The sequence below is a fragment of the Puma concolor genome, chromosome E3 (genome assembly GCF_028749965.1).
Source record: "Puma concolor isolate L17-30 chromosome E3, mPumCon1.1.hap2, whole genome shotgun sequence".
Lineage (NCBI taxonomy): Eukaryota > Metazoa > Chordata > Mammalia > Carnivora > Felidae > Puma > Puma concolor.
The window spans coordinates 9,065,001-9,090,841 of NC_141682.1; the positions used below are offsets into that span (position 1 = coordinate 9,065,001).

General features: G+C 49.5%; 1 protein-coding gene across 9 annotated transcripts in view; it reads left to right on the forward strand.

The window, feature by feature from the left end:
• The window catches only part of CUX1 (cut like homeobox 1), a 369,562-nt gene that overhangs the window by 185,556 nt on the left and 158,165 nt on the right, over positions 1 to 25,841 (forward strand). For all 9 annotated transcript variants that reach the window (XM_086691941.1, XM_086691948.1, XM_086691943.1 and 6 more), the window contains exon 4: positions 12,243 to 12,321. In XM_086691941.1, the coding sequence (XP_086548067.1) occupies positions 12,243 to 12,321 (79 nt within the window). The remainder of the gene's footprint in view (positions 1 to 12,242; positions 12,322 to 25,841) is intronic.

Here is a 25,841-nt window from a genome sequence, read left to right on the forward strand (position 1 = left end):
CAAGATGGTCTCCGCCTGTCAGCCAGGCAGCTGGGTGAAGGTGGATGTGCATGGGAAGGAGACCTACTTTTCACTGCATTCTTACACTTTCTGTCATTTCTATTTTTATTTTCTTTTTGAAATTAAATGGTGGTTAGGATATTCTCCAAGTTGTGCCGCCATCACCACCGCCTGATTCCAGAACATTTCCATCACCCGAGAAAAGAAACCCTGTACCCATTTACACTCCCCATCCTCCCCCCACCCAGGCAACCACGAATTGACTGCCTTTCTGTCTCTGCAGGGGTTGACCCCTCTCAACATTTCACTTAAATGAAATCATACACTGTGTGGTCTTTTGTGACTGACTCCTTTCACCTAGCATCAGAGTTTCAAGATTTATCCGTGTCGTATCCTGTGTCAGTGCTTCATTCCTTTTAATGGCTGAATAATAATCCATCGTATCGATACGCCATGTTTTTTTAATCCATTGTCGGTTGATGTGATGGCCATTTGGGTTTCTGACGCCTTTTGGCTGTTGTGAGTATGCTGGTGTGAACATTCATACACAAGTTTTTTGCACAGATTCACGGTTTCCTTTCTCTTGGATATGTACCCAGGAGTGGAATTGCTGGATAACATGGTAACTCTGTGTTCAGCTGTTTGAGGAATTGCCAGGGTGTTTTCCAAAGTGCCTCATTTTACATTTCCATCGCCGGTGTATGAGGGTTCCAGTTTCTCTCCATCCTCTCTAACACTTACCTCTATAGCCTAGTGGATATGAAGCGGTATCTCATTGAATTAGGGGTTTTGATTTGCCTTTTCCTAATGACTACGGACGTTGTGCATCTTTTCACGTGCTTATTGGCCATTTGCATATCTTCTTTGGAGAAATGTCTATTCGGATCTTTTGTCTATCTTTAAATTCAGTTGTTTGTCTCTTTGTTGAGTTGTAAGAGGTCTTTATTTATTCTCTATACTAATCCCTCGTCAGATACGTGATTTGCAAAAATGTTCTGGGATCCCAATCTGTGGGTTCTTTCGTTTTCCTGATAGCGTCCTTTGAAGCACACAAGTTTTAAATGTGATGAAATCCAATTTACCTATTTTTCTTTTGTTGTTTATGCTTTTGGTATTGTACTGAAAGTCACAAAGATTTACAGTGGTGTTTCCTTATAAGGGTTTTACAGTTTTAGCTCTTATATTTTGGTGTCTGATGCATTTTGAGTTAATTTCCACGTACGGTGTGAAGTAGGGGTCCGGCTTCCTTCTTTGGCGTGTGGATTTCAGTGTGTCTCTGCATTGTCTGTCAAAAATTCTTTCCCCACTGAATTGTCTTTTCACCCTTGTCAAAACTCAGTTAACTACAATGTGAAAGGTTATTTCCAGACTCTCAATTCTGTCCCACTGATCTAATGGCATGTCTGCCAATACCACACATTCTTTTTTTTTTTTAATGTGTATTCACTTTTGAGAGAGAGAGAGAGAGAGAGAGAGAGAGAAGCAGCATGAGTGGGGGGAGGGGCAGAGAGGTAGACAGAATCCAAAGCAGGCTCCAGGCTCTGAGCTGTCAGCACAGAGCCGGACGTGGGTCTCGAACTCATGTACTGCAAGATCAGGACCTGAGCCGAAGTCGCACGCTTAACCGACTGAGCCACTCAGGCGCCCCCGGACCCCTTGCATTTCAATACGAATCTTAAGGATCATCTTGCCAGTTTCTGCCACAAAGCTGGCTGGGGTTTTGACAGGCATTGCGCCGAATCTGTAGATCGAATTTGGGACTTTTGCCATCTTAACAATATTAAGTCTCCCAGTCCGTGGACATTTTAAAATCTCACTTTCAGATGGTTTATGGCTAGTGGATAGAAAGACCATCGATTTTTGTGTATTGATCTTGTATTGTGGAACCTTGCTGAACACTATATGTATTTTTATATCTTTAAGGTTTTTTTTTTTTACTATATACATATATATCCTGTTCATAAAAACCGTGTTTGAAATGCGTCACGTAGGAAAAGAAAAGAAAACCTCGGGTAGGCATTCGGCCTCCTCCACGGCCCCACTGTGATTTATCTGTGAGGTTTGGGCGGGGGTCGGTTGAGGCCCCAGAAGATAGGCTAGCACAACGCCAGGCACACGTCAGCCACCGCTTAAATGACCCTGTTGCCCAAGTGAAGGGCTGAACAAACCAGGAAGGAATTCGGGCAGCCAGACGGTCCACCTCAGGGGCGCCCTGCTGCTGGGAAGCTGTGACCCTGCCTCGTAGCCTCTACCTGTTGGGCCTGGTTTTGCAGTCGGGGGAGAGAAGACAGCTCATCGTCCTTGCCCACAGCAGCCCTTCAGAGCGTGCTGACAGCCGGAAGGTCAGATGTGCGTGGCAAACGGTAAAGGAAAGAGAGGACTAACCGCCGGTTACTGCTTTCATCGTCTCTACCGTAATTGTCCTGCTGTTCTCTGCCACAGATCCCTTCCCCGTGGCCCCACACCTTTATTTCCCCGCCTGTCCTTCGTGACACGATCTTCTCCGGGCCTCTCTGGTTGCCTTCTCTTAGAGACTTGGTCCAGGCGGGAGGCGGGTGGTTACGGAATATTCCATCGGTCGTATAGGAAGCAACTGCGTGGTGTTACCCACGTCTACACTGGATTGCTTCCTAACTGAAAGCGTCCTGTGGGATTTGTCCATCCCGCTTCCAGCCGTGTGGGGATTTCCAGCGAATCTTGTCCACTTGGTAACTTTGCAGTAACAGACTGGAGAAGGCGTTTCCTATAATTAATTCCCTGCCACGCGGAGTATCCCGGATGTGATGCTTCCTCACTGGTGTCTGTCTGCGAGTTGGAGGTCATGAAGGAATGTGACCTTGACAAAGAAAGCTGGTGATGGCTGCTGGGCTGGCGGGGGCAGGTGGGCAGCTGGGCTCCCACGTGGGCGCGTTCCCAGTCTCTCCTCCTTCCACGTTGCTCCAAAGGCAGCCTGGGCGCCAGAAGAGGGGCTCCCTCCGCCCCAGGGTCCTCTCGTGTCTCCCACGTGGCTCACAGCAAATATGCTCTCTGCCGCTGTGATCTTGCTTTAGAAAACGTATACCTTCCTTTTACGTGGCCGTGTTCATTTCAAATGAGAACTCCAAAGCTGGGGCCACGCCCGCATCTCTTTTGGACAGGATCTTGGTCATTCTCCGTTGACTTCCGGTTATTCCACGTGACTCCTCCAATCAATCGTGCTTTGCTCTTGAAAGACGGAGAGCGAGACAGAACCGTTCTCGTCCCTGAAGCTCTTGCTGGTCCTTGTCGGCCTATAGTCCAGCAGAGCACATCGATCTGAAGATTCTGTGAATGGTCCGTGTTTATTCCTAACTCATTAGCTTGGGAATTCCCAGGGTGCAGGCTAGGGGGTGTTTGTGGGCGTGCCATTGCCGCCACGGCATCGTAGGTGTTGTTTAAGCGTCTCCGTCCCCCAAGACTTGAAACAGAGGAAGACGGCCTGTGGCGTGGTGGCAAGAGAATGCTGCATTTGGATTTTTTCTAGAAAGTTACCAATGTTTTCTCAGATTCTGTACACTCCAGATTCTGCCGGCTGCTTGATATGGGAGATTCTCATAGTTGATTTTCACAGCCCAGCAAGGAGCAGGTTATTCACTAGACAGATGAAGAGACCAAGGCGTAGTTTAAGTAACCCCCCTCCAGACCATCCGGCAAGCATGTGCTAGGGCCGACCCCACACCGGCGTCTCTGTTCCTTCGAAGCGCACGTTTCTTTCCACTGACTGCACGGCCCCGGGCCCCGTGCAAGCCCCAGGGTGCTGTGCTGGGTGTCATCATATGCTTAGTGGCATCCTTTAGGGGCCTGGCTCCAGACGTGGTCGGTTTCCGCATCTGAGAAGCGGCGTTACCGATCTGGCAACCGCATCACCATTCACAGCAACCAAGGCTGATTCTCCCCACTTTGCAGACAAGGAAACTGAGGCACAGAGGTTAATTCGGTGGCTGAGGTAGCACACCTGTGTCAGTGCTGGAGCCGGGACTCACCCTTCTTCTTCCCACACCATATCCAGGCCCTCAGCCCTGCGTGCCACCACCCTACCTACCACCTGTGCCTGGCAGGGCCCCGGGCGGCACCCTGGAAACATGAGCCTTTGCATTTCAGGAAACACAACACTGGGGGAGCATGAGGACCAGTCCTTCCGTCTCGTCTCGTATGTTTTTGGTGATCCCTAGGCCCTTGTAAAAAGCCCACACCGTTGTCTGTACCTGGGCCTCACGCCTGGCGTGACGGGGTACCCGCGTGTGGCCTGTGGGGGGTGGCAGCCCAGCGGGGCAGGGCCAGGCGCCCGCAGCAACCTGCTCACCGCACCGAGGAATGGCTTCCTTGTCTCTGAGCGCGACGTGCGACAGGTGTGGCACCCAGACCGAGGCCACCAGTGTACAAGCCGGGTGCGCGCTGTCATAACAGCGAGGGTATCCTGCGCCTCCCAAGTGCTCGGCCCAGTTACGGGCACATTCCTTGTTACTATTTACCTAAAACCTACGAAGAGGTCTTATTTTCTCCCATTTTAGAGACGACATCACCTGGTGATTTCATCACCTGGTTATTTACCCCAACCGCCCCCCGCACCACCCCCCCCCCCACCCGCCCCACCGCTTTCCTCCACTGCTGCCACTTCCCCAGGGCTGTCTTGTTCCGACAAGGAAGTTAGCGCTTCCCTAAACTAGGCCCGAACTTGGCTCTCATGGCTTCCCGCTTTTTAGACTAGACTCAATGGGGCACGGTAAAAGCCCCCCTGAAGCTCTTAATTATAGGAAGCCGCCTCCTCCAGTCTGATGCTACAGTTACCAATGCCGCAGGATGCAGCAGTGCATTACGAGGAGTCCCTTAGCCCGTCAGCCGTTTCTGCCTGGAACCTACCCGCAGCCATTCACAGATGCTCCCCAGGCAGCCTCCCGCGTCCGTTGGGACCCGGGCGCTGGGGTAAAGAGAGGAAGGCGCCTGTGCCCCTGCTCCTGGCCTGGGATAGACCACAGGGTGGTGGGGAGGAAGCTCGTGGACGTGAGTCATCATCACATGGTGTGGGAAGTGTGCAGAGAGGGATTTGCAAAGAGCCCAGGTGGCACAGGGACCGAGTGACCAATGGCGCCCGGGAAATCAGGAAGACCGCAAAGGAGGCGTCACCGAGACTGGCTCGAGAAAGAGAGCTGGACTCCCCCATAGGTGAAGAGCATTCCAGGCAGAGGACCTAGTGTACAAAGACCTAGAGGCCTGGAGGGGCGTGGCGTGTCGAGGGGACCGGGGCTTGGTGTGGAGAAGCCTGGTCAGTGCTGGGACTTCGTGGGAGGTGAAGTCAGCAGGGTGAAGCACGGGCCGCCCTGGGAAGGGCTTTGGGGCCTCAGCCTGAGGAGTGTGGATTGTAGTCTGGGAGTGAGGAGAAGCCACCAGGGCAGAGTGGCTCTATGTTTTTTCTGGGTTCTGGGACAGGGACCCAGAGGCCCTGAGAAGGACACACCGTACTCCGTGGCAGGCCACAGTTCCGGAGATCCGCCGGGCATGGGTCTGCAGCGTCCGAACTGGAAGTCGTGGGGGCGGGGCGGGGGGGGGGGGGCGGGGGAGGGTGTCAATTAAGTCTGAAGCATCAAAGGCAGGAAGGAGATAGTTCTGAGATCGATTTCTGAGGCCAAACGAACAGAACTTGTTACTTGATTGACGGTTAAGGCTGGTCGTCAAGGGGGATTTATACATCTGTAAATATTACACCGTTCCGTCCTTTTTCCACCTCTAAGCAAAGCATCTTCTGGTTAAAATTCAGGCCTGTGCTCGTTTCCCCCCCCCCCCCCAATTCCCTTCCCCAGCGGCAAACAGGAGAATCCTATCGCAAATTCAAGTAACAGCCCCCAACGCCTCAGACCCGTCAGTGTTCCAAGTCACGGGCGAGTGAGGGATTTCCGCAGGGAACGTCACCTGAAGACATCAGCATGCCCCTGAGAGTGAGAGCGCACCCTGTGCGTGTCACACAGGGGCCAGTCGGAACAGGTTGATTCTTTTAAAAGTGGCGTGGCGGTTTGTACAAAAACGGATGCCTTGAGTGTGTAAATTCTCTTCCGACTGACCCTCTGAAAGTGGACACGTAATTTAGATGATATTTGCATGATGTTTCATTCCCCTTCTAGGTACATCACGGGTCAGTGATTATCCCCAGCCCTGAGAACCAGCTCACCAAGAGCTCCACGCCGTTAGATCTTCTGTCTCATTTGATTCTCCAGGGCTCCTGTAAGACAGGCATTCCGGCCGTTCCCTTCTCGTAGGCATAGAAAACAAAATGCAGAGAGGCAGAGGGTACGTGGCTGGCTTAACATTCCCAAATGCACGAACGGAGCCCTGTCGTCAATCCAGTCTAGTGGTTTCAAGTCCTGTGCCCTTTCTACTTTGATACGACCCTCCCCCGCCCTGCCCGCGGTAAAAATAATATAAAATATCCTTTGGCCCTCACGATATTGGGGATTTGGTCCTTGTTTTTACTTTGTGCTATCTTAGCGGTGTGACCACCCCGGGACTGATAACAGACAGCTTGACTAGATCGTGCTGCAGTAACAACCCCAAGTCTCAGTGGCCTACGGCAACAGATTGCTTCTGGTCCATATAATACGGGCCGTGGGCCGACTGCCGGCCCGCGGACCGTGTGTGGTCCTCATTAGGAGACCCCAGTGGAAAAAGTGGCTCCTGTCAGGTCACACTGGCCTCACGACAGAAGAAAAGAGTGCCGTGCTGTGGCTGAACCACTACTAGATTGCTTTTTTAATCTTAAGCTTGGGCGTGGCGCCTGGCCCTGTCACTTGTATTGCGTCGGCCAGAACAGCTCACGTGGTCAAACCTGACGTCAGGGGGGCAGGAAAGCGCCCGCCACAATACACTGCCAGTGCCGCCGCCTGGTCTCCATCACACAGGGAGGGTGACGGTCACGGCAGCAACGAGTCGAGAACCCGCACGACCCCCAAAACCCCACAGTGCGGTTCTGCTGGCGCCCCTGTGCCCGGGCACCTGCTCACCCCCTCCCGGTTTCAGGGGTCACACAGGTGATCTCCAAAACCCTCCCAACCTGGCCTGAGTGTGCATACGACTGTAGGCAAGGATGGGTTGTTTCAGATTCAGAATAAGCTCCCTTCCAATACACTTGTATCTTTAGCTTTAATTCTTATCACAGAAAAGCCAAAGTCCGCACGGTGAGCATGGCGTTGCTGAGGGGGTAACCGGTGGGTCCGGGGACCTGCCGAGCAGCGCCCCCCACGCTTCCTGCCGCTGAGGATGCACGGCCCACCGCAGGAGGGCGCTGTCGGGCGGCTGCCGTGGGGAGAGAGGCTTCGAGCGCGGGCCCCAGCCAAGTGGCTGTCGTCACATCAGCACATGAACCATACTTTCCAAAGAACTCTTTACGTTACTAAGCATTTTCATGTAGATTTAAAACGGGATCCCCTAACTGCCTGCTCACTTCGGCAGGTGAAGCTGGTGCTCACTTGAGGCACGTGGCCACTCGTACAATAAGAAGATATCAGACACCTGCCGTGCGCCAGTCAGGAGGAAAGGCAGTTGAGGCAAAAAGCATAGTGCGGGCTTTCAAGGAACCCAGGATCTCCAGAGGGAGCCTCATCCGCAGTCCTAGAACTTCCAGACAATCCCATGTGGTGATGGGTGTGTCCCACAGGCAGCGGGGAGATGGGTCAGTGGAGCCTCGAGGATCAGAGGAACATTCCAAGGAGGCGCCTTCCAGGCTGCAGGGAAATTGCTCGAGTATTCAGGGAACAGGGAGTAACCGGGCGTGGCAGGAGGTGAGGCTGATCCCTGGAGCCGAACAGGTTTTCCCCAGGGCCAGGGCTTGAGTGCAACCAGAGCTGCGCCAGACCTGGCCCAGTTCCGCCACCCCTGACCTTGACCTCGCTCACAATGGCTTTGAGGGGGCGGGGATGGCAGGCAGACTCTACCTCAGGCTATCTCTGCACACTACGTAGTCAGAGTGTCTAACCTGGATCCTCCTTCCAGTTATCTGCTGGAAGACCTTACCTCACACCTCCTCGGGGCTGCCTGCTGAGGGCCTGGCTCAAGGTCACAAAGGCAGGCAGTGCACACACCCGAGCACCTGCAGCAGACAGGCGTGGAGAGGGGAGCAGTTTGGGGACGAGGACGACACTGTCCCTCTCCCCCTCACTCACAGAACGCTAAAGGGAGATGGCCCCGCGTCCCGGGCCGTAACTGCATGCACACCCCAGGAAAGCTCTGGAACGTGACAAAGCCAGCCCTTCCCCGGGCCAGGCACTGAGCCTCCTTAGCCCCGTGAGCTCATCTGCCCGCTCCGTCCTGGCAGGTGGGCGCCATCACCCCCAGCCCAGCCCCGGGCCCCCCCCTTCGCCCTCAACTCAGAGCCCTGCCAGCCACGGGAACCCGGCAGCCGCCGTCTCTCCAAGCGTGGATAGGTCTCCAGCAGTGGGGATGCGAGCAAGGGGTAGTCTAGTACGCAGAAGCACTAGGAAGTGCCTGGCCGCAGTGGGGGGAATCCCACCACGGAGCTGGGACAGAGGATCGACCGAAACGCAGACTCCAGCGCTGGTCGTGGATGAGGGTGCTGACCATATGGGCGTCAAGAGAGTGAATGAGAATAGAGAGTGGCATCATTCCCAGAACCAACACGTTCTTCCAGGTTCGGAGATCGTACGGGGGGCTGGGTAGGGTCCCTCATCAAGTAGAAACTCAACCACGTGCGGAGTGCTCATCGCCTTGTAGTCGGTCCAGCTGCTTAATGAATTAATTAAGCTCATTGCCCTGACCTTGTTCTCCCGGGGCGGGCTTTGAATTTTCTTGCATTTGTGGAAAGGGGACACACAGGAAGAGAGCTCAGAATCACGGTCCCTGTGTTAATCTGCTGGAGCTGCCGTGAGCAGGTACCACACTGACCAGCTTAAACAACTCACGCTTCTGGGGACTAGAAGGCCAAGATCAAGATGTGGGCAGTATGGGTTCCTTCTGAGGCTATGAGGGAGGATCTGTCCCCAGCCTCTCTCCTGGCTTCTCGTGGTTTGCTCTCAGACTTCAGTGTTTATCACCCCGGTCTCTGCCTTTGTGTCCACATGGGGTCCTCCCTGGATGTTTGTCTCTGTGTCCTAAGCTCCCCGTTCTATAAGGACAGGGTCATATTGAATTAGGCTTCCCCCCAATAACCTCCTCTTACCTTGATCACCTGCAAAGGCCTTATTTCCAAATAAGGTCACATTGACAAGTATTGGGAATCAGGACTTCAACATCTTTGAGGGGACACAGTTCAACCCATAACAGTCCCCAAGTTTGCTGTGTAAATTACCAACCCCATTCCCACCTCCCTCCCCATCAACAACCCAGATAGGAGAGACAGGACCACATTTCAGGATCCTTCCACATCCTATCCTTTGCCTACCACAGGGGCAGCTACCCTTTGTACCCTTGGTCAGAATACCTGGAAAGCGAGGGACCCTCGCTAGGTGCGTCTTGAGTTGGGTGGAGAAGCCTCTGTTGGTGTCGAGAGGTACAAAGAACAGGCAGGACATCTGCCCTGTTTTCTGGGCAGAAACTCTGCTCCCCGTGAGCACGTTGCTCCCCAGAGGGAACAGAAAGATCCAGAGCACGGAGTGTTGCAGACATCTGAAGAGGTAACTCCACTTTTCCTCAAACCATCTATGTGTGGAGTAGTCGGATACAGAGGAAATCGGTACTGTTAACACATTTTCCAAATCTTGCAATAGATATTGAAAAAGGTTTTTAGGTTACGAAAGCACGGTATAAAATTTTACGTATGATTTAATCTCAAATACACATATTTTAACAGCTTTATTGAGATATAATTCACGTACCATATAACTCACTCATTTAAAGTCCACAGCCCATTGACTTTGAATATAGTCAATATAGTCAATGTGCAACCATTTCCACAATTAACTGTAGAGCATTTCATCACCCCAAAAAGAAACCCGGCACCCCTAAGCCATCATTCTCCAAACCCCCCATCCTCCCTGGCCCCAGACAACCACTCGTCTACTTTCTGGTCTCTATAATTTGCCTCTGTGACTACATTTCCTTCAACTGTATGTTGTTTTCAATTAGAAAAAAAAAAATTTTGAAGGGAACTAGAGACCAGGGGAGGACTTCTACTAGAGAGTGGCAGAATTCGGATTTTTATTTCTCTCCCTCTCTCTCTCTCTCTTTCCGTATTTTTCTAATTACTCAATGAGCACGAATTGCTAACACTCGGGAGTGGGGAGAAATGTTTTATTTTACAAATAAAGAGAGAACTATCTTGTCTCTTTTAAGTAGTCCTTCGGGTTTCTCCAAACACTTCCCCAGCACCTAAATCCCACTCTTGTTTTACGGGGGGACGTGTGTCTGGGTTCCAAACAGCTGACTTCAAACGGGAATTTGGGGGCACAACGTGCTGGAAGCTGGAACTGCTGGTGTGCTTGCTCTGCATTGGGCTTCCGGAGACCTGTCCCCCGCCAGCCCTTGGGCCCTACTCCCCAGCATCTTCCAGTCCTACCTCAGGCGGCCTCTCTCGGCCCCGAACAAATTGTTGGTTGGCTCCCACGAGAGACCCTGTAACTAAGCCACATCCTTTTGCCTCTTTAATAACACTGGAGACAGTATAATTCTGCGAGGGGACAGAAGCAGCATGTAATTTAGTGTCCTTTTCCTGAGCCAATATGAACCCCGTGCATGTAGTATCCTGCATGCTTCAGGTGTAAAAAGTGATCTGATGTCTCAACAAGTGTGTTCTGTGAGCAAAACAACGTACTGAGTTCATCCAGCAATCAGAGGCTCTCTGGATGTGTGTCCGGCACATTTAGGAGTTTCATGCGTTCCCTTTCTTTGATGAATAGACTTTCTGCTGGCTCATCCGGGTTAAGTCACGAGACAAACTGATGCTGGCCACTGTCACAGAAACTGGCCTGGTGCCTAAGCTAGAAACCTGGGTGCCGTCCTTGACTTGCCTGCCTCCTCTGTGCCTCCTCGTATCAACTCGGTTTGACCCCATTCTCCCCGATTGGCCCCTTTTCCCCAATCCCTATGGTTGCCATCGCTCACTGGGTGAGGGCACAGACCCCGGAATGGTCACTCCTACATGCACTGCTGGCCTTTCGCGATCTGACCTGCTCACCTGCCCACTCCTGTTACCCACGTATCCACATTCCCACCCCAGCAGACCCCCATGTTCCCTGGTGTGTTGTGACAGCCCCATCTGTGGGTTGTTGATCTGGATTCCAGGGCCAGAACACAAGAGGACATGCGAGTGCTCTAAGGAGAGCACATAACCACGTGTGCGTGTGTTTCTAGGAGGAGGGTCCTTGGCTTTCATAAAATTCTTTTACTTTTTAAAGTTTATTTATTTACTTAGAGAGAGAGAGAGAGAGTGCTCATGTGGGATGGGGGGGGGTGTGGGCGGTAGGTGGAGGGGCAGAGAGAGAGAATCCCAGGCAGATTCCGCACTCAGCACAGAGCCCAACGCGGGGCTCGATCCCACAAGCCATGAGATCGTGACCTGAGCCGAAATCAAGAGTCAGGTGCTCAACTGACTGAGCCGCCCTCATAAAATTAGGCAGAAGTATGTCTAAGAATTGTGAGGCACCCCTCATTAAATTCCTAAGGAGGATGTATGAACCCCCAGATTTTAAGAGTTTTGCTCCAGGTGTTTGAATAGGTCCCTCCCTTTTCACACAGTCTCTCTCCTTCCCATCTGGTGAACTGCTCTTGGATGGTCACTCGCTTTCCTGCTTGATCGCCCTTTCTCAGTGTCCCTATGCCTCTGCTTACCCAGCGCTTTCCCGGCGGGGATTCAGCCACCTGTTTCCCCTACCGGACCACAGCTCCTGTGGCTGGGAGCTGTCGCTCTGCCCTCGCCTCCCACACGGTGTCCGCCTACGGTCGGCTCCCAGTAACCACTGGCAGAGGAAAGAAAGGGACCGTCTTCCTCTGTGGGGAGCCCCCACTCAGCTGGGCAGTGGGACCGAGTGTCACAAATGGCCACATAATTGCACAGCACCGCTCCTGCCTCGTCCCCCTCGCCAACCGGGCCATGTGGATGGTCTCCCTTTCGTGTGTTTGCAGCCATCTTCCCCGAGAGGAAGGCCCAGCTGTCCGGCATTTTCGTGAACAAATCAGACTTCTGTTTGCCGTGGGAACTCACTAGATGTGTGATGATTTCTAAATTACCTCTTGACACATTTTAAGCTCTTTGTTTTTCTTTTCCTTCTTCCATCGCCTTTCAGATTGATGCACTGAGTAAAAGAAGCAAAGAAGCTGAGGCAGCCTTCTTGAATGTCTACAAAAGATTGATTGACGTTCCAGGTAAGCCCCTACACTCACCCGGCCCACCAGTGGGCGCTGTGTGTTGGCGAGGTGGTGGGTCTTGGGCTCACTCTTCTCAGCTTCTCTAAGGGAATTATACTAGCAATGGCATCTCCCCCAGGCAACAGGGAATTCTGGGACTATGGAGTCTCCAAAACCCAGACTTTGGTTGGGTACGGACATCAGCTGCATATTTGCTGAAGTTAATCAGATAGCTTCCCTTTGATGCCTTTGTAAATGCAGAGACTCAAATCCGTGGGGCTACCTTTCTCTTTGGTATAAAAGGCTACACATTCCCAGAGAAGAAATAGAACCCATGTGTGCGCTACGTAGACATTGTGAACGTTCACGGTTCTGGGCTGGCCGATTCCGCTTTCAGGAGTGGCCCTAATGGGGCACCTGGAATGCTTCCTCCCTTTCAGGTCATCCAGGGAATCCGCAGCCTCTGGGCAAGTCTTTCACTGATATAGCCAAGGGCACGGGGTGGCCTGTTGACCACATATGTGGGTTCTTTCCTTTAAAAAAACTAAGGAGTTAAATTTTTAATGATGCTTGCTGGGCATTCAGAGAAGCGATGGCTTTTCATTCCTTATTTTAGAAAAGTGAGGCAGATTTTAGGGCACCTTGAGCCATGGGTCCCATTGGTCCTCTCTTTCTGGGTGTTGCCCTCACCAGGAATCCATGGGGTAGTGATGGCCATGATCACGTGAGTCCCAGCTCAGTCCTGGGAAGGCTCAGATCAGAAAATTAGGAAAGCAGTTTGAATGTCCTCCTCTTTTGACCAAGAAAGCCCAGTTATCACCACCCTCCCCTCCCCAGCTACTGGAGTTGCTCACTTGCTCCTAGCAATCCTTTGAACATTGCTGGCATTACTGGAGCCACTTTTAACAAGACAGAGCAGAAGCACGTCTCCTTGGTGTCTGTACTTGGACTCCAGTTCAGGTTCACCATTGGCTCTGCTGTGCCCTCCGGGAGTGGGGGTTAATGGAGGCCACACCAAGCTAAAGGTGGCGGAAAAAGTTCTGGACGCTTTGGACAAAGAGGAGGGAGATAGAGATTCTCCTGCCAGGGCCTATTGTGAGGTCTTGGCCACATTCTTTTTCTTCTCTGGACCTCAGCTTCCTCATCTGGAAAATGGAATAAGGTGGGGAACAGCCTAGTGATGAGAATGGTTTTCTTTGAACTTCTCACAGTCTTGGAGCACATCCAGCCCTAGGTTCCAAATTCTAGCCTGTTGATTTTCTGCAAGCGTTTGTATCCCCCTAGGGGTTCCCTGAAGACTCTGGCTGGGGCTCACGAAGAGGCTCCTTCACAGTAACTGGATCATTCGATGCCTTACGCGCACTACATCTCCGGAATCGGCCGCGTGTTGGGCCTCTTTGCATTTTCTTTTGCAAGTTTTGTGTTGGTGACTTAGTTGAAAGGGGACAGGCTTATTTTGTCTTCGCCAGAGACCCAGAGAGCCTTTCACTACTGTTTTCTAAATAATGTACACTTTCTTTCTTACACGTCCATTTGTACCTGAGTTTTCCCTTAGTGAAGTTTCTCAACTGGGCAGTCTATTGGACTTCTCTTTCTGAAATTATTTGCTGTCTTTATTTCCCATAAACCAAGAAGAGATATTTTTATTTTATTTTATTTTATTTTATTTTATTTTATTTTATTTTATTTATTTATTTTTTTTTTTTACCAAAATTCCTCTTTGCCTGAGCAGGACTCATTCAGAGACATAGATAATTTTTACAGAATTTTGATTGTAACATGGGCATATATTTATATTTTGCTTTTCTTGCTTACTACCGTCCCAGAAGCATTTTTTCCCATATTGATGATACTCTTCATAATGATCGTTTTTGGCCAGAGAATCCCAGCTTGGCAGTTTCAATTTCAGATGGTAGGAGCAAACGACGTTTGATGTTTTCTGTTAGAGTAAAAGTCCATCGAAATTCGTCCACCTGTTTTGCCCCCCTCCCAGGTATTTCTTTCTTTACAAATGCCATGGCCTGATGGCTCTAACAAGTGCCTTGAAAAGCAGGAATGGAGCTTGGAGCATTCTACCTGTGTGTTGAAGTCTGCTTACTGCTCAGATGAAGTAATCCTGCGGCTGAGGCTTACAGGAAGGGCCTGGTCAATAGCATTGCATTTACTGACAGTCACGCAGTTGCGGGGAGTCAGGGTGTCTTAACTGTCTGTGCGCTTCAGGCTTCGATCCAGCTGAACCCAGAAACATTGGCGGGGCGTGTTGAGTTGTAGTCGCAAGAAACAGCAACTTACACTGTCAGAAAAGTGAAGGACGCTCCTGAGAGTAGCGGGATGGGGATTTCGGCCCTGCGTCACGTGGCCCAGTTCCAGGAGCCCAGGAGGAGCCGACCAGGTGGCTCTAGGAAGAGGGGGAGCCAAGGTCCCACCGGCCAAGGAGGCTGGCCTGGAAGCCTGACAGAACCACCCCCTGCCCGAAATCTTACTTGTTTGTGTCTTTTCCTTGTTTCTCACCTGTTGGCTCTATTGGAAGGAAGGCCCTGTGAGTTTAGCTTTGCGTTGTCGCTCTATGCCCAGCACCTGGAGCGGAGCCTGGCGTATCACAGGTGCAGTATGTTACATGGCCCGAGGGGCCCGTCATCCGAGAGCCACCAGGGGTCACACCGGTGACTCCTGAAGCTCAACCTCGTCTCAGTCCTGACTCCTGAGGTTCAGCCTGAATATCCGGTAGCCCCTGCGCATCCCCACTGGGATGATACGGGTACCCCGAAACCACCCACTGTGTCCGGAGCAAACTGGCTCCTCCTTGCGTTTCCTCTCTCAGCGAGCAGTACCACCTTCCACCCAGTTGCTCACGCCGGAGCACGGGGTCACCGAGCCCTGGCCATGCTGTCTCCAGAATGTTCTGGATTCCATCCACGTCTCTCCACCCCAGCTCTTGCTCTCCGCTTCGTACTTCAGGCCACCCTCCTCGCGTCTACACTGCCTCAAAGCGAGTCTCTGAGCTTGCAAGGAGGGGTTGGTCTTCACCCTGCAGGCAGGCCAGGCCGATCGCTTACTCCTCCAGATTCACTTGAGACACCATTGCCTGACGTCCCAGGTCCGGCTTAGATGTGCCTCTCTCTCCCACACACACACCCACTCCCCGCGCCCTGTGGGTTGGCCCCTGTCATAGCTACTTGGTGCTCTGCTGGTTTCCCTTCTGTCCCTCCTCATTTTCCTAGTGTCTACCCCAGTGCCTGCCACGTAGCAGAAACTCCCCAAATATTGGTTGAGGGAATAAATGAAAGGGTCAAATTGTTTCTTCAGAACGTTTTCTGAGGTTTTGTGGTCTCTTAATTGTTCACGCTGAACCGTGCTCCCTAGAGCGGCACTCTCACTGAGGGAGAGCACTCTGGCACGTTCTAACAACCCGGATTGCAAGAGAGCAGGGCGTATCATGCGTTGAGCCGTAGCCATGTGATACCTGTCTGAGCCTCCTTTTGCTTTCGTATCACTCCATACAGATTCACCTGCCTGCGTAGACATTTATAAGACCCTTAGCGTTCCGGGTTCAGCAGATCGGCACATGCGCCTCTTAGGGACTGACGTCCAGAACCCGTGTTTGGTTTCCCAGCCGCCCTGCTGGAAATCCCTGTGCCCACCCCCTCCCCCTCCCGCCCCCCTCTCGCGCAGTGGTGTCGCCCAGCTCTGGGGGAGAAGTAACATCGGAGCCCTGGTTCTTCCTTCTTGTTCATCTTCGACATCCCGAATCCCAGATCATGTTATTTCTCTTCCCCAAAGTTCATTCGTGCTAAAGACACGGAATAAAATTTTAAATATGTAATTGTCCTGCGGATTCCGCCGAACGGTTAAAATAGTTAGGACCCCCATCTTTGCTTTCTTCCTCATTTGCCACCAGACTGTTCTGCATTCTCTGGTCAATTCGAAGAGTATCTTAAGCTGCTTTTTATCGGAAATACCCTGCTTACTTCAGCCAGAGCACTCTCTTTCCGCACTGCTGTGACCTCCCCCACCCCACCTCCCACTGATGAGTCAGTGGGTCAGCACCTCAAAAGCTGGCCCCTCCCTGTATCGCAGGAACCGTGCTGAGTCCCAGGGGTAGAGCCGGGAGCAAATCAGCCACATGGCTTCCCGTTCTCATGGGCTTCAGAGGGTGCTGGGAATGTGGGCATTAAAAGTAATCACACACAGAGTCATTGTAGCGTGGGTGTGACAACTTTGGAGACAGAGCCCGTTGGGCATGAAGTGTAGATTGGGAAGGACTGGGCAGGGTCCCAGCTTGGCGAGCACGAGGAGAGGGCAGTAATGTCCTCTAAACCGAGACACTGGTTTAGGGGGCGCTGGGTTCACTGGTCAAGGGGGCGCTAATGGTTAACGCCCGAGTAAAGGTCACACACCAGTATGGTCACCCAGCTGCAAAGGCAGGTGGGGGCCTGGTAGGTTATGTGAAGGATTCTGGACTTTGTCTGACCGAGAAACCAAGCATGGCTCGTGAGCATGGAAATGCCACGATCAGATGCGTGTAACAAAAAAGTCATCCCGACTATACGGGTAGGACAGCAGATTACAGAGGTGTCCCGAGGGGATCTGGGGTGCAAGAGATGAGGTCCTTTGGTTTCAGGCGGCAGGAGTGAGATTAGAGGAAATGGACAGATTTCACCTGCATGTAGGAGGTAACTTACGGTGGATGGTTGAGGAAGGCCACCAGGGCAGTCCTCGCCTGGACACGGTGAGCGCGGTGCAATTTCCTTCAGGACTGGTTTCCGTGGTTCCCTCTGGTGTATTCCTTAAAAGGAGGACCAACAGACAAGTTCGGAGGATTAATCTCTCTTCCTGGTTCTCTTATCGTCTCTGATCGTTGTCCTAATTGAAAGTGGCCTTTGGCTTTATCGTCAATGTCATGGCAGTAGGAGAGCAGATTTACATTTTGATTCATAAATAAGTTAGGATTTTACTGCATCAGTCTAGATGGCTTCATCTGTCAATTTTGTCACAGACGGATTTTTATATCCTCATGTTTATGGTGAGCAGATAGGGGTAGCTTACACTTGGACAGAGCTAAGATCTTTTTATTTTAATACACCTCTGATTGAGATTCATATTTATATTTATTACTTGCTGATGATTAGCCATACGGAGAAGAGCTTCATGGTAGCCATCTGCCAACAACGTGACTTGGTAAGGACACCTGGGCGAGGCCCCCCCAGATGGGGAGTCCCTCTGCGGCCGGCTCCCTCCGGAGCCTTGCGTCCTTCTGCGTGGGGATCTGTGGGTGAGGGCCAAGTTCAGTGAATATCCGTCAACAACAGTGACCCCGAGTGTGCGCAGAGAGGTTCAAGGTGTGCTGTGTGAGAAGTCCCAAAACACGTTCCCTCGGCCAGCACCTCCTGGCCGTCTGCTGTGTGCCTGCCCGGCGCATGCACCCGACATACAAAGGTAGTCGAGGCTTGGCCCTTCCTGGGTGGCTCCTTTTCGAGCAGCGGGGGGACCACACGGCCTTTGAGAAAACACTCCCATAGTGAAACTGGCAGCGTCCATCCCTAACTGTAGTGAATGGCGAAATAAGTTTCTCTTAAAGGGGGATCCTCTCAGACGGCTGGAAATATTCTGGAATGACCACCTCAAGGCTCTGAGATAGCTGGCATGTTACTGTACTCTGAGAAAAATGATGATGATACGCATAATCTGCCAGAAATTTACCTCGCCTGAGCGACTTGCTCTTGCTTCTTGATACTCTCCAGATTTTTTTTTTTTTTTTTTTTAACAATGAGCATGTATTTATCCCGACAACGGGGTGGGGGGGGGGTCTGGGGGGGAAGCATAAATCAGGAAAATAATCACAATCTTAGTTTGTGAATAGCCCTTATTAGTGGATCACAGATAAGAACTTAAGCCCTTGTCAGTTGAGTATCTGTGAGACACTTCTCAATTGGTGGGAAGCACAACTGTGACTCTTCTGTCTCAGAAGCACCTCGGACATTTTTTTGGTTTGTTTTCTAAGTTGAGAAAGGAGAAAAAGACAGAGCGGGAGGAGCTCCCGCCTGTGCCTCTCAAGGCTTTGGGTGCCGGTGCATCGGGAGAGCCTCCCCGCAAAAGCTCGCATCGCCTTCTTGCCTTCATCTGTGGCCAGCCCGACAGGGAATCATCTTTCACTCCTTGCTAAGATGTGGTCTAGGTCCTCCAGACACAAACCCTTCAAACACAAAGGCAGTGCCTGGAAGGGTTTATTTTAAGATTTAAATCTTAGGAAGCACATTACCAGTGATATAAAATATTCATTGACTCATGACACGCCGCTAGAACTCCATGTTTCATGACTGCCCGCTCTCACTTGGTTTCCGTGGAATAACTGGCCTGCAGGTGTAAGTTGAGGCAGTAGTTTGCAGAAGTCTTGGAAGAGAGCTAGCCGGAGAGAGGCCACTGTGTGTTCGGGACCCATCGAAATGCCTCCAAGGGGCTCCTCTGGGAGGTTTTCATTTGCCCTCGGGGAATACCTGCGCTGGTGTAAATATCCCCGCCTGCCCAGCGTTTGAGGATCTAGAAATAAAGGAGTACGTCATCGTTTTTAAGAACTGCTTTATAATGCTCCTGCATAAGAAGACAGTACTAATCTGGTCATCTGGGCCCATCACGCTGGTTCCAAGTGAGGACACCACACCGTCAGTTAACATTGAAAAATACTGTTACTTCCGTCTCCTTTCCCTGCCTGTCCCCCGACTCGAGGATCCCAGTTGCAAGACCGCTGGAAAAAAAGAGGTGAGATCTTAGGATTTAGTTAGAAACACCCCTGGCTTCTCATATCAAGCTTTAAAAGGACGTGCTTGGGGCGCCTGGGTGGCGCAGTCAGTTAAGCGTCCGACTTCAGCCAGGTCACGATCTCGTGGTCCGTGAGTTCGAGCCCCGCGTCGGGCTCTGGGCTGATGGCTCAGAGCCTGGAGCCTGTTTCCGATTCTGTGTCTCCCTCTCTCTCTGCCCCTCCCCCGTTCATGCTCTGTCTCTCTCTGTCCCAAAAATAAATAAACGTTGGGGAAAAAAAAATTAAAAAAAGAAAGAAAAAAAAAAGATAAAAGGACGTGCCACTTGGTGGCATTTTTTAAGACCTTACAGATGTGGCCGCTCCAGCCTGATCCTGTGAGGCTGCTCCAGTCCGTGTATTCTAGGTCTCCTGGTGTTGGCAGCCCAGCCGGTGCCCAGGCCCCTCCAGAGAGAACTCTGTAACCTCAGGATCCCCTTTGCACATTTTCAGTTTACCTTCATAAGACATTTTCATTCACACGCAAGAATCAGCCACCAGCACCCTAACAGCCCAGAGGACGAACTAGGGCTGCAGCCAAGATATGAAGCCTGTGGGTTTCAGATGCCCTCCTGTCTCCCCTCTGGGTGCAGGGCCAGAGCTGGTCCCGAAGCAGCCTGGGGACCAGAGGACGAGGGACAGTTCCGCTCTGCCCAGCACAGGTGACTGTAAACCAGACAGGGTGGAGATTCTCTGCCCTCCCTGGCCAGCCTCAAACAAACGTGGGGCCTGACGAGCCTCACCATCGTAGGTCTGTGAGCTGAGGAATCGTCTACGTTTTAAAGAAAGGCGAACGTGACAAGATGGGCGTCGGAGTGCCGGCCGCCACTTCTGCACGCTGCCCTCCTCTCCTGGGCTGTCCCTGCCCGTTCCTTTCCCGGTCCCTCGTCCCCGTCCCCGTGCGGGAACTCGTGAGCCGGGACTTGGGGATCCTGGGTTCCCTGGCGTGGGGAGGTGTGGCGCCTCTTCCCCCCTTAGCCATAGCCGGGGTGGTCCTGGCACACTTCATATCTAGACAGCTTTTCATCAGTTGCTCATCAGCATGCTAATTGCTGTATGACTAATTATGCCCTGAATTCCAGTTGATTTTCTTAATGAGACAGCTGGGTTAATTATGTAATCGTATGATTACATTAGCCTAGAGTGCCCCGGCGAAAAGTAGCGTCTGCCACGCTGTGATGTCATCGCAGGGATGGCACTCACAGGGGCACATTCGCCCTCCGATGGTGGCGGGGGGCCCCCGTCGCCCGCAGAGCTCTCTGCGCAGACGTGGGCTTGGATTTAGCAAGGTCGTTCTTTCCAGCCCTCGCGGTGTCTGTGGAGAAGCAGCTCGCCACCAGCCTGTCCACACCCTCCCCGGCGCACCTCGGCCCCAGCCAATCGGAAGCCCTGCTTCCCAGCCTCTGCCGCTCGCTCTCCATGAAGTCCCGTGGCATCCTCCTCCCTCCAGAAGTTCCCTGCACCAAGACTGCCACGTTTTATGGGAGCGCGCTAGGGCTTCTTTTATGGTGACTCAGAGAACTCAAAAGGAGAGGAAGACCAGGGAAGTCAGTTTACGCAAAGCGTAAGGAGCATAGACCGGCCCAGCCTCATCGCCCTCTTCCCCATACGGGTACTATTCATACCGTCTTTCCACCCTGATCTCCGCACCCCTCCTGGTGCGCGAGAAAATACACGTGATCAGAGGAGGGGGACGTCTTCAGCCACTGGCCACCTCTCTAAGACTCTGAGAGTCGGTAATGCCTGCTGACCACCCTCCGGCCCCCGACCACCTGCGACCCTCCCCCAGCGTCACGGCCGCCTCTCTTCCTGGCCAGGCTCTGAATGGGGGGACAGATCCCAGTCTCTGCTTAGCCTTTTTCTTTTCACCATTTACATTCTCTCCCTAAGTGACTTTTCTTTTTAAGTTTGTTTATTTATTTTGAGAGAGCGAGAGAGAGATCATGAGCAGGGGAGGTGCAGAGAGAGAGGGAGAAAATCCAAAGCAGGCTCTGTGCCGTTAGCCCAGAGCTCGACGTGGGGCTTGATCTCATGAACCATGAGCTGAAATCAAGAGTTCTGATGCTCAACCTGACTGAACCACCCAGGTGCCCCTCCCTAAGGGACTTCCAATGTGTGTTATGCACCCAAATTCCACCGGTTGATTCCCTGCGCCCCCCCCCCCCCCCCAACCTTCCGAGGAAGGGAAAGAGCATCACCCAGGGAGTCAGCCTGGAATCCTTTCTTTCCCTCACGCCTGTATCAGTCCATCAGTAAGTCCTGCCGACCCGACCTCCAGAGGGTATCCCAAATTCGGCCTGATGCACATCAGCCGTTACCACCCTCTTCCAGGCCACTGTGACCTCTCCTGTCTCTTTGCTCCCCCTTCTCCTGTCCAGCACAGCAGCCAGACAGGTCTAAGTCAGTGGTGTCCAAACCACTTTTGTTCATGTGCCCCAAATCCTGAATTCATACCCCCAGCGTATGCTTATGTATGTACTTGTTTAAATAATAACACACGTGTAATTACAGAAACGTATTAAATACACTGTAAGACATATGCTAAAAATGGAATTAGAAGGATGTGGTGAAGAGTAAAAGCAACTTCACATTTGTATTTTATCAGCAGTACAAAAAACTTTGCTCTCATGAAAAAAATCATACTTCAAAGTCAACTTGATGGAGGCGTGATTTGCATATGATAAAACGCACCCGTTTTATGTATATAATTTGATAGTGTGGTCACCCTCAGAGCCTGGATGTGGATCATATCCATCGCCTCAAAAGTTCCCTGATGATCTCAGACCCCAACAACCGCTGATCTGCTTTCTGTCGCTTTCGATGAGATTGGCCATTTCTGGCATTTCGCATAAAGGGAGTCTTTGGGTATGTTCTCTGATGTGTCTGGCTTCCTCCCCTCAGCATGGTATGCTGGGGATTCATCTGTGTCATTCGTCTGTATCACAGTCCTTTCCTTGTCATTGCGGAATGGTGTTCCATTCTATGGGATAGTACAGCGTGCTTATCCATCCGTCTGCTGACGGACATTCAAGTTGTTTCCAGCGTGGGGCTGTTGTATTTGGCCCGCTATAAGCACTCATGTACATTTCATTTATTTATGATTTATTTTGAGAGAGAGAACGCACGCACGCGTATGTAGAGGAGCAACAGAGAGATAGGGGGACAGAATCCCAAGCAGGCTCCGCACTATCAGAGCCCGACGTGGGGCTTGAACCCTCGAACCGCGAGATCATGACCTGAGCCGGAATCAAGAGTCGGATGCTTACCCAACTGAGCCACCCAGGCTCCCCTGGACATACATTTTAAACGGGCTAGAATTTAGGGCTAGAATTGCTCAGACCTAGGGCAGGTTGTGGTTAGCTTGATAAGAAACTGCCAAACTGTCCTTTTCCAAGTAGCGGTGTCGTTTTATCCCCAGTGAGAAACCAGAAGGAGTTGCATTTGCTCCATGTTCCCTCCATCAGTTGTTCCTTTCGGTCTTTTCGACTTTCCACATGGCGTGTTTTGTTGCGATTTTAATTAGCATTTTCCTGACGACTGATGATGCTATTTTTTCATGTGCCTTTTGGTCATTCTTAGATCTTCACTAGGGTTTAAAATCTTTTGCCCGTTAAAAAAAAAAAAAGAAAAAAAGGAATGTCGTACCGAGTTGTAAATGTTTAACATATTCTAGATACAAGTCCTTTCTCAAATATATGCACTGCAAATGTTTTTTCCCCATTTGAGGATAAGGTTTTATTTCAATAAAGTCCAGGTTATTATTATTTGTTGGTTGTTCCTTTTTATGTTCTGAGGAGTCACTGCTTTAGTTATAATTTTCTTCTCTTGTGTTTTTTGAGTGAAGTGGTATGATTTTATCTTTTACCTCTAGGCCTGTAAACATTTTGAGTTAACTTTCATGTATGGTGTGATGTTGGGCCAAGTTTCATTGAACATTAATGGACGCTATGTGTGAGATATTTTTCTGGAGCCTCTATTTTACTCCATTGATCTGTGTATCTTTCCTTATGTTAATGTCACACTATCTTGGTTACTGTGGCTTATCAGTCTTAAAATCAGGTAATATAAGTCCTTTATCTTTGGTCTTCTTTTTAAAAATTGTTTTGGCTAGGTGAATTTCAGTATAAATTATAGATTTAATTTGTCAATTTTTACAAACGTGTTTCTAAGGACTTTTATCAGGGTTCCACTGTATCTGTCGATAATCTGAGGAAAATTGATAACTTACCCCTATCGAAATCTTTCAGTTTAAGCATGGTTTATTTATTTAGGTCTTCTGTAATGTCCCTCACCAATAGTTTATAGTTTTCAACATACTAACCTGGCACATATCTTGTCCAGCATATCCCCAAGTTGGTCATGTTTTTGGATGATATAGTAAATAGGGTTTTCTTCATAATCTTCTTTTCCAGTTGTCATTTTTGTATAGAAATGCAGTTAATTTTTAGCAGTGCCTGGGTGGCTCAATCAGTTGAGCATCCCGCTCTTAATTTCAGCTCAGGTCGTGATCTCCCAGTTCATGGGATCGAGCCCAATGCTGGAATCTACACTGACGGCACAGAGCCTGCTTGGGATTCATTCACTCATTCATTCATCTTCTCTCTCTCTCTCTGTCTCTCTGACCCTCCCCCCACTCATGCTCTTTATTTCAAAAATAAATAAACTTTTTTTAATGCAGTTAATTTTTATATAATAATACTGTGTCCGTGGCTTTTTCAAACTCACTTATTCTCGAAGGTTTTTTTTGTAGATTCCTTAGGACATTCCATCCTGAAGAGATTGTGTGCTTTGTAGCTGTTGGGCAGCATGTTCCATAAATATCAGTTAGGTCAAATCGGTTGACAGTGTTAACTGAAGTTTTCTGTATCCACATTGGTTTCCAATCTGTAATATCAAATATTTCTTTTTCTTGCTTCCCCACCCCCCTCCGCCTTTTTTTTTCTTTTGTACTGGCTAGGACCTCAAGTATGACAGTGAACAGAAGTGGAGAAAGCAGACATATCACATTGGTCCCAACTTGATGGAAAAGCATTCAGTCTTTCACCATTAAGTATGATATTAACTGTGGGGGGGGGGGGTTGTAGACTCTTTTTATAAGGTTGAGAAAATGCCCTTCTATTCCTAGTTTGCTGAGAGTTTTTGTCATGAGTGAATATTGAATTTTGTCAGATTTTTTTCCTGCATCTGTTGAGATGATCATACGATTTTTCTCCTTTATTAATATGGTGAAATCATTTGATTCGTTGCTTAATGTTAATCCAGCCTAATATTCCTAGGATAAATCTTAACTTTGTTATGAATTAGCTGGATTCAGTTTCCTAATATTTTATTGAGGACTTTAGCATTTAAGCTCATAAGGAATATAGGACTTTAGTTTTTTTTTTTTTTTTGCTTGTTTGGTTGTTTTTTGTTTTTGTTTTTGTTTTTTTTTCCTTTTAAACTCTATTGAGTTTTGGTATCAAGATAATGCTGTCTTACAAGATGAATTGAGAAGTGCTGCCTCTTCCCCTATTTGCTGAAAGGGTTTATGGAAGATATCTATTATTCTTCCCTAAAACTTCTCTAGTTTACCAGTGAATCTGTCTGTGCCTGGGGTTTTCTTTGGTGCAAGGTTTTTCATTACAAATTTAACATCTTTAACATTTATATGACTATTAAGATTTTTTATTTCCTCTTGGGTCTGTTTTGATAATTTTTCAAGAAGTGATTCATTTCATGTAAATTATCCAGTTTATTGGCATAATGCTATTCATAATATTTTGTTATCTTTCAAATATCTGTAGGATGTGTAGTGATGCCCCCTTTTTCATTCCTGATCTTAGAATTTGTGGATTCTCTCTTTTTTCCCTTTGATCATTCTGGCTAGCGTCTTCTCAATTATAGTGATTATTTTCTTAAGAACCAGTTTTTGCTTGCCTTACTTTTTCTCTCCCCCCCCCATTTAAGTTTTATTACTCTCTGTTCTTATTATTTACTAATTTCTACTTACTTTGGGTTATATCCACTCGTCTTTATTAGCTTTCTTAAAGTAGTGTTGAGGGGTTAGATCATTGATTTATTCCATTGTGGTTGCAAGACATGCATTGCATGATTTCTGTTCCTTTAAATTTATCAAGACTTATTTTATGATCTAGTATATGTTCTGTCCCTATGAGTGTGTGCACTTGAAGAGAATGAATATTCTGTAGTTTTTGAGTGGAGTGTTCTATAAATGGTAATCAGGTCAGGTTGGTTGATCGTGTTGTTCAAGCATTTTGTATCCATACTGATTTTGTATCTAGTTGTCCTGTTAGTGAGAACAGAGTTTTGAAACCTTCATTAATGTGCATTTTTTTTTCTCCTTTCAGTTCTTTCAATTTTTGATTCATGCTTTTGAAGCTTTGTTTTGGGGTGTGTATATCTTTAGGATTGTGATAGCTTGTCAATGATTCAGTTCTCTAAGTTTTGTACAGTGGTTTTCTTTATCCCTAATAATATTTCATGTCCTAAAGTTTCCTTTGATTTTAATTTAGGCACTCCAGTTTTCTTTTGATTAGTGTTTTCATATTATATTTTTTTCTGCCCTTTTCCTATTAACCTATTTTTGTTATTATGTTTAACTTGCATTTCTTGTAAACAGCTATGCCTTCCTTTATTATCTAGTCCAATAATCTTCTTTTTAAGTGGAATGTTAGATCTTTTACATTTGATGCAATTATAGTTAAAGTTGGGTTTAAATCTTCCATCTCACTGTTTTCTACTTGTG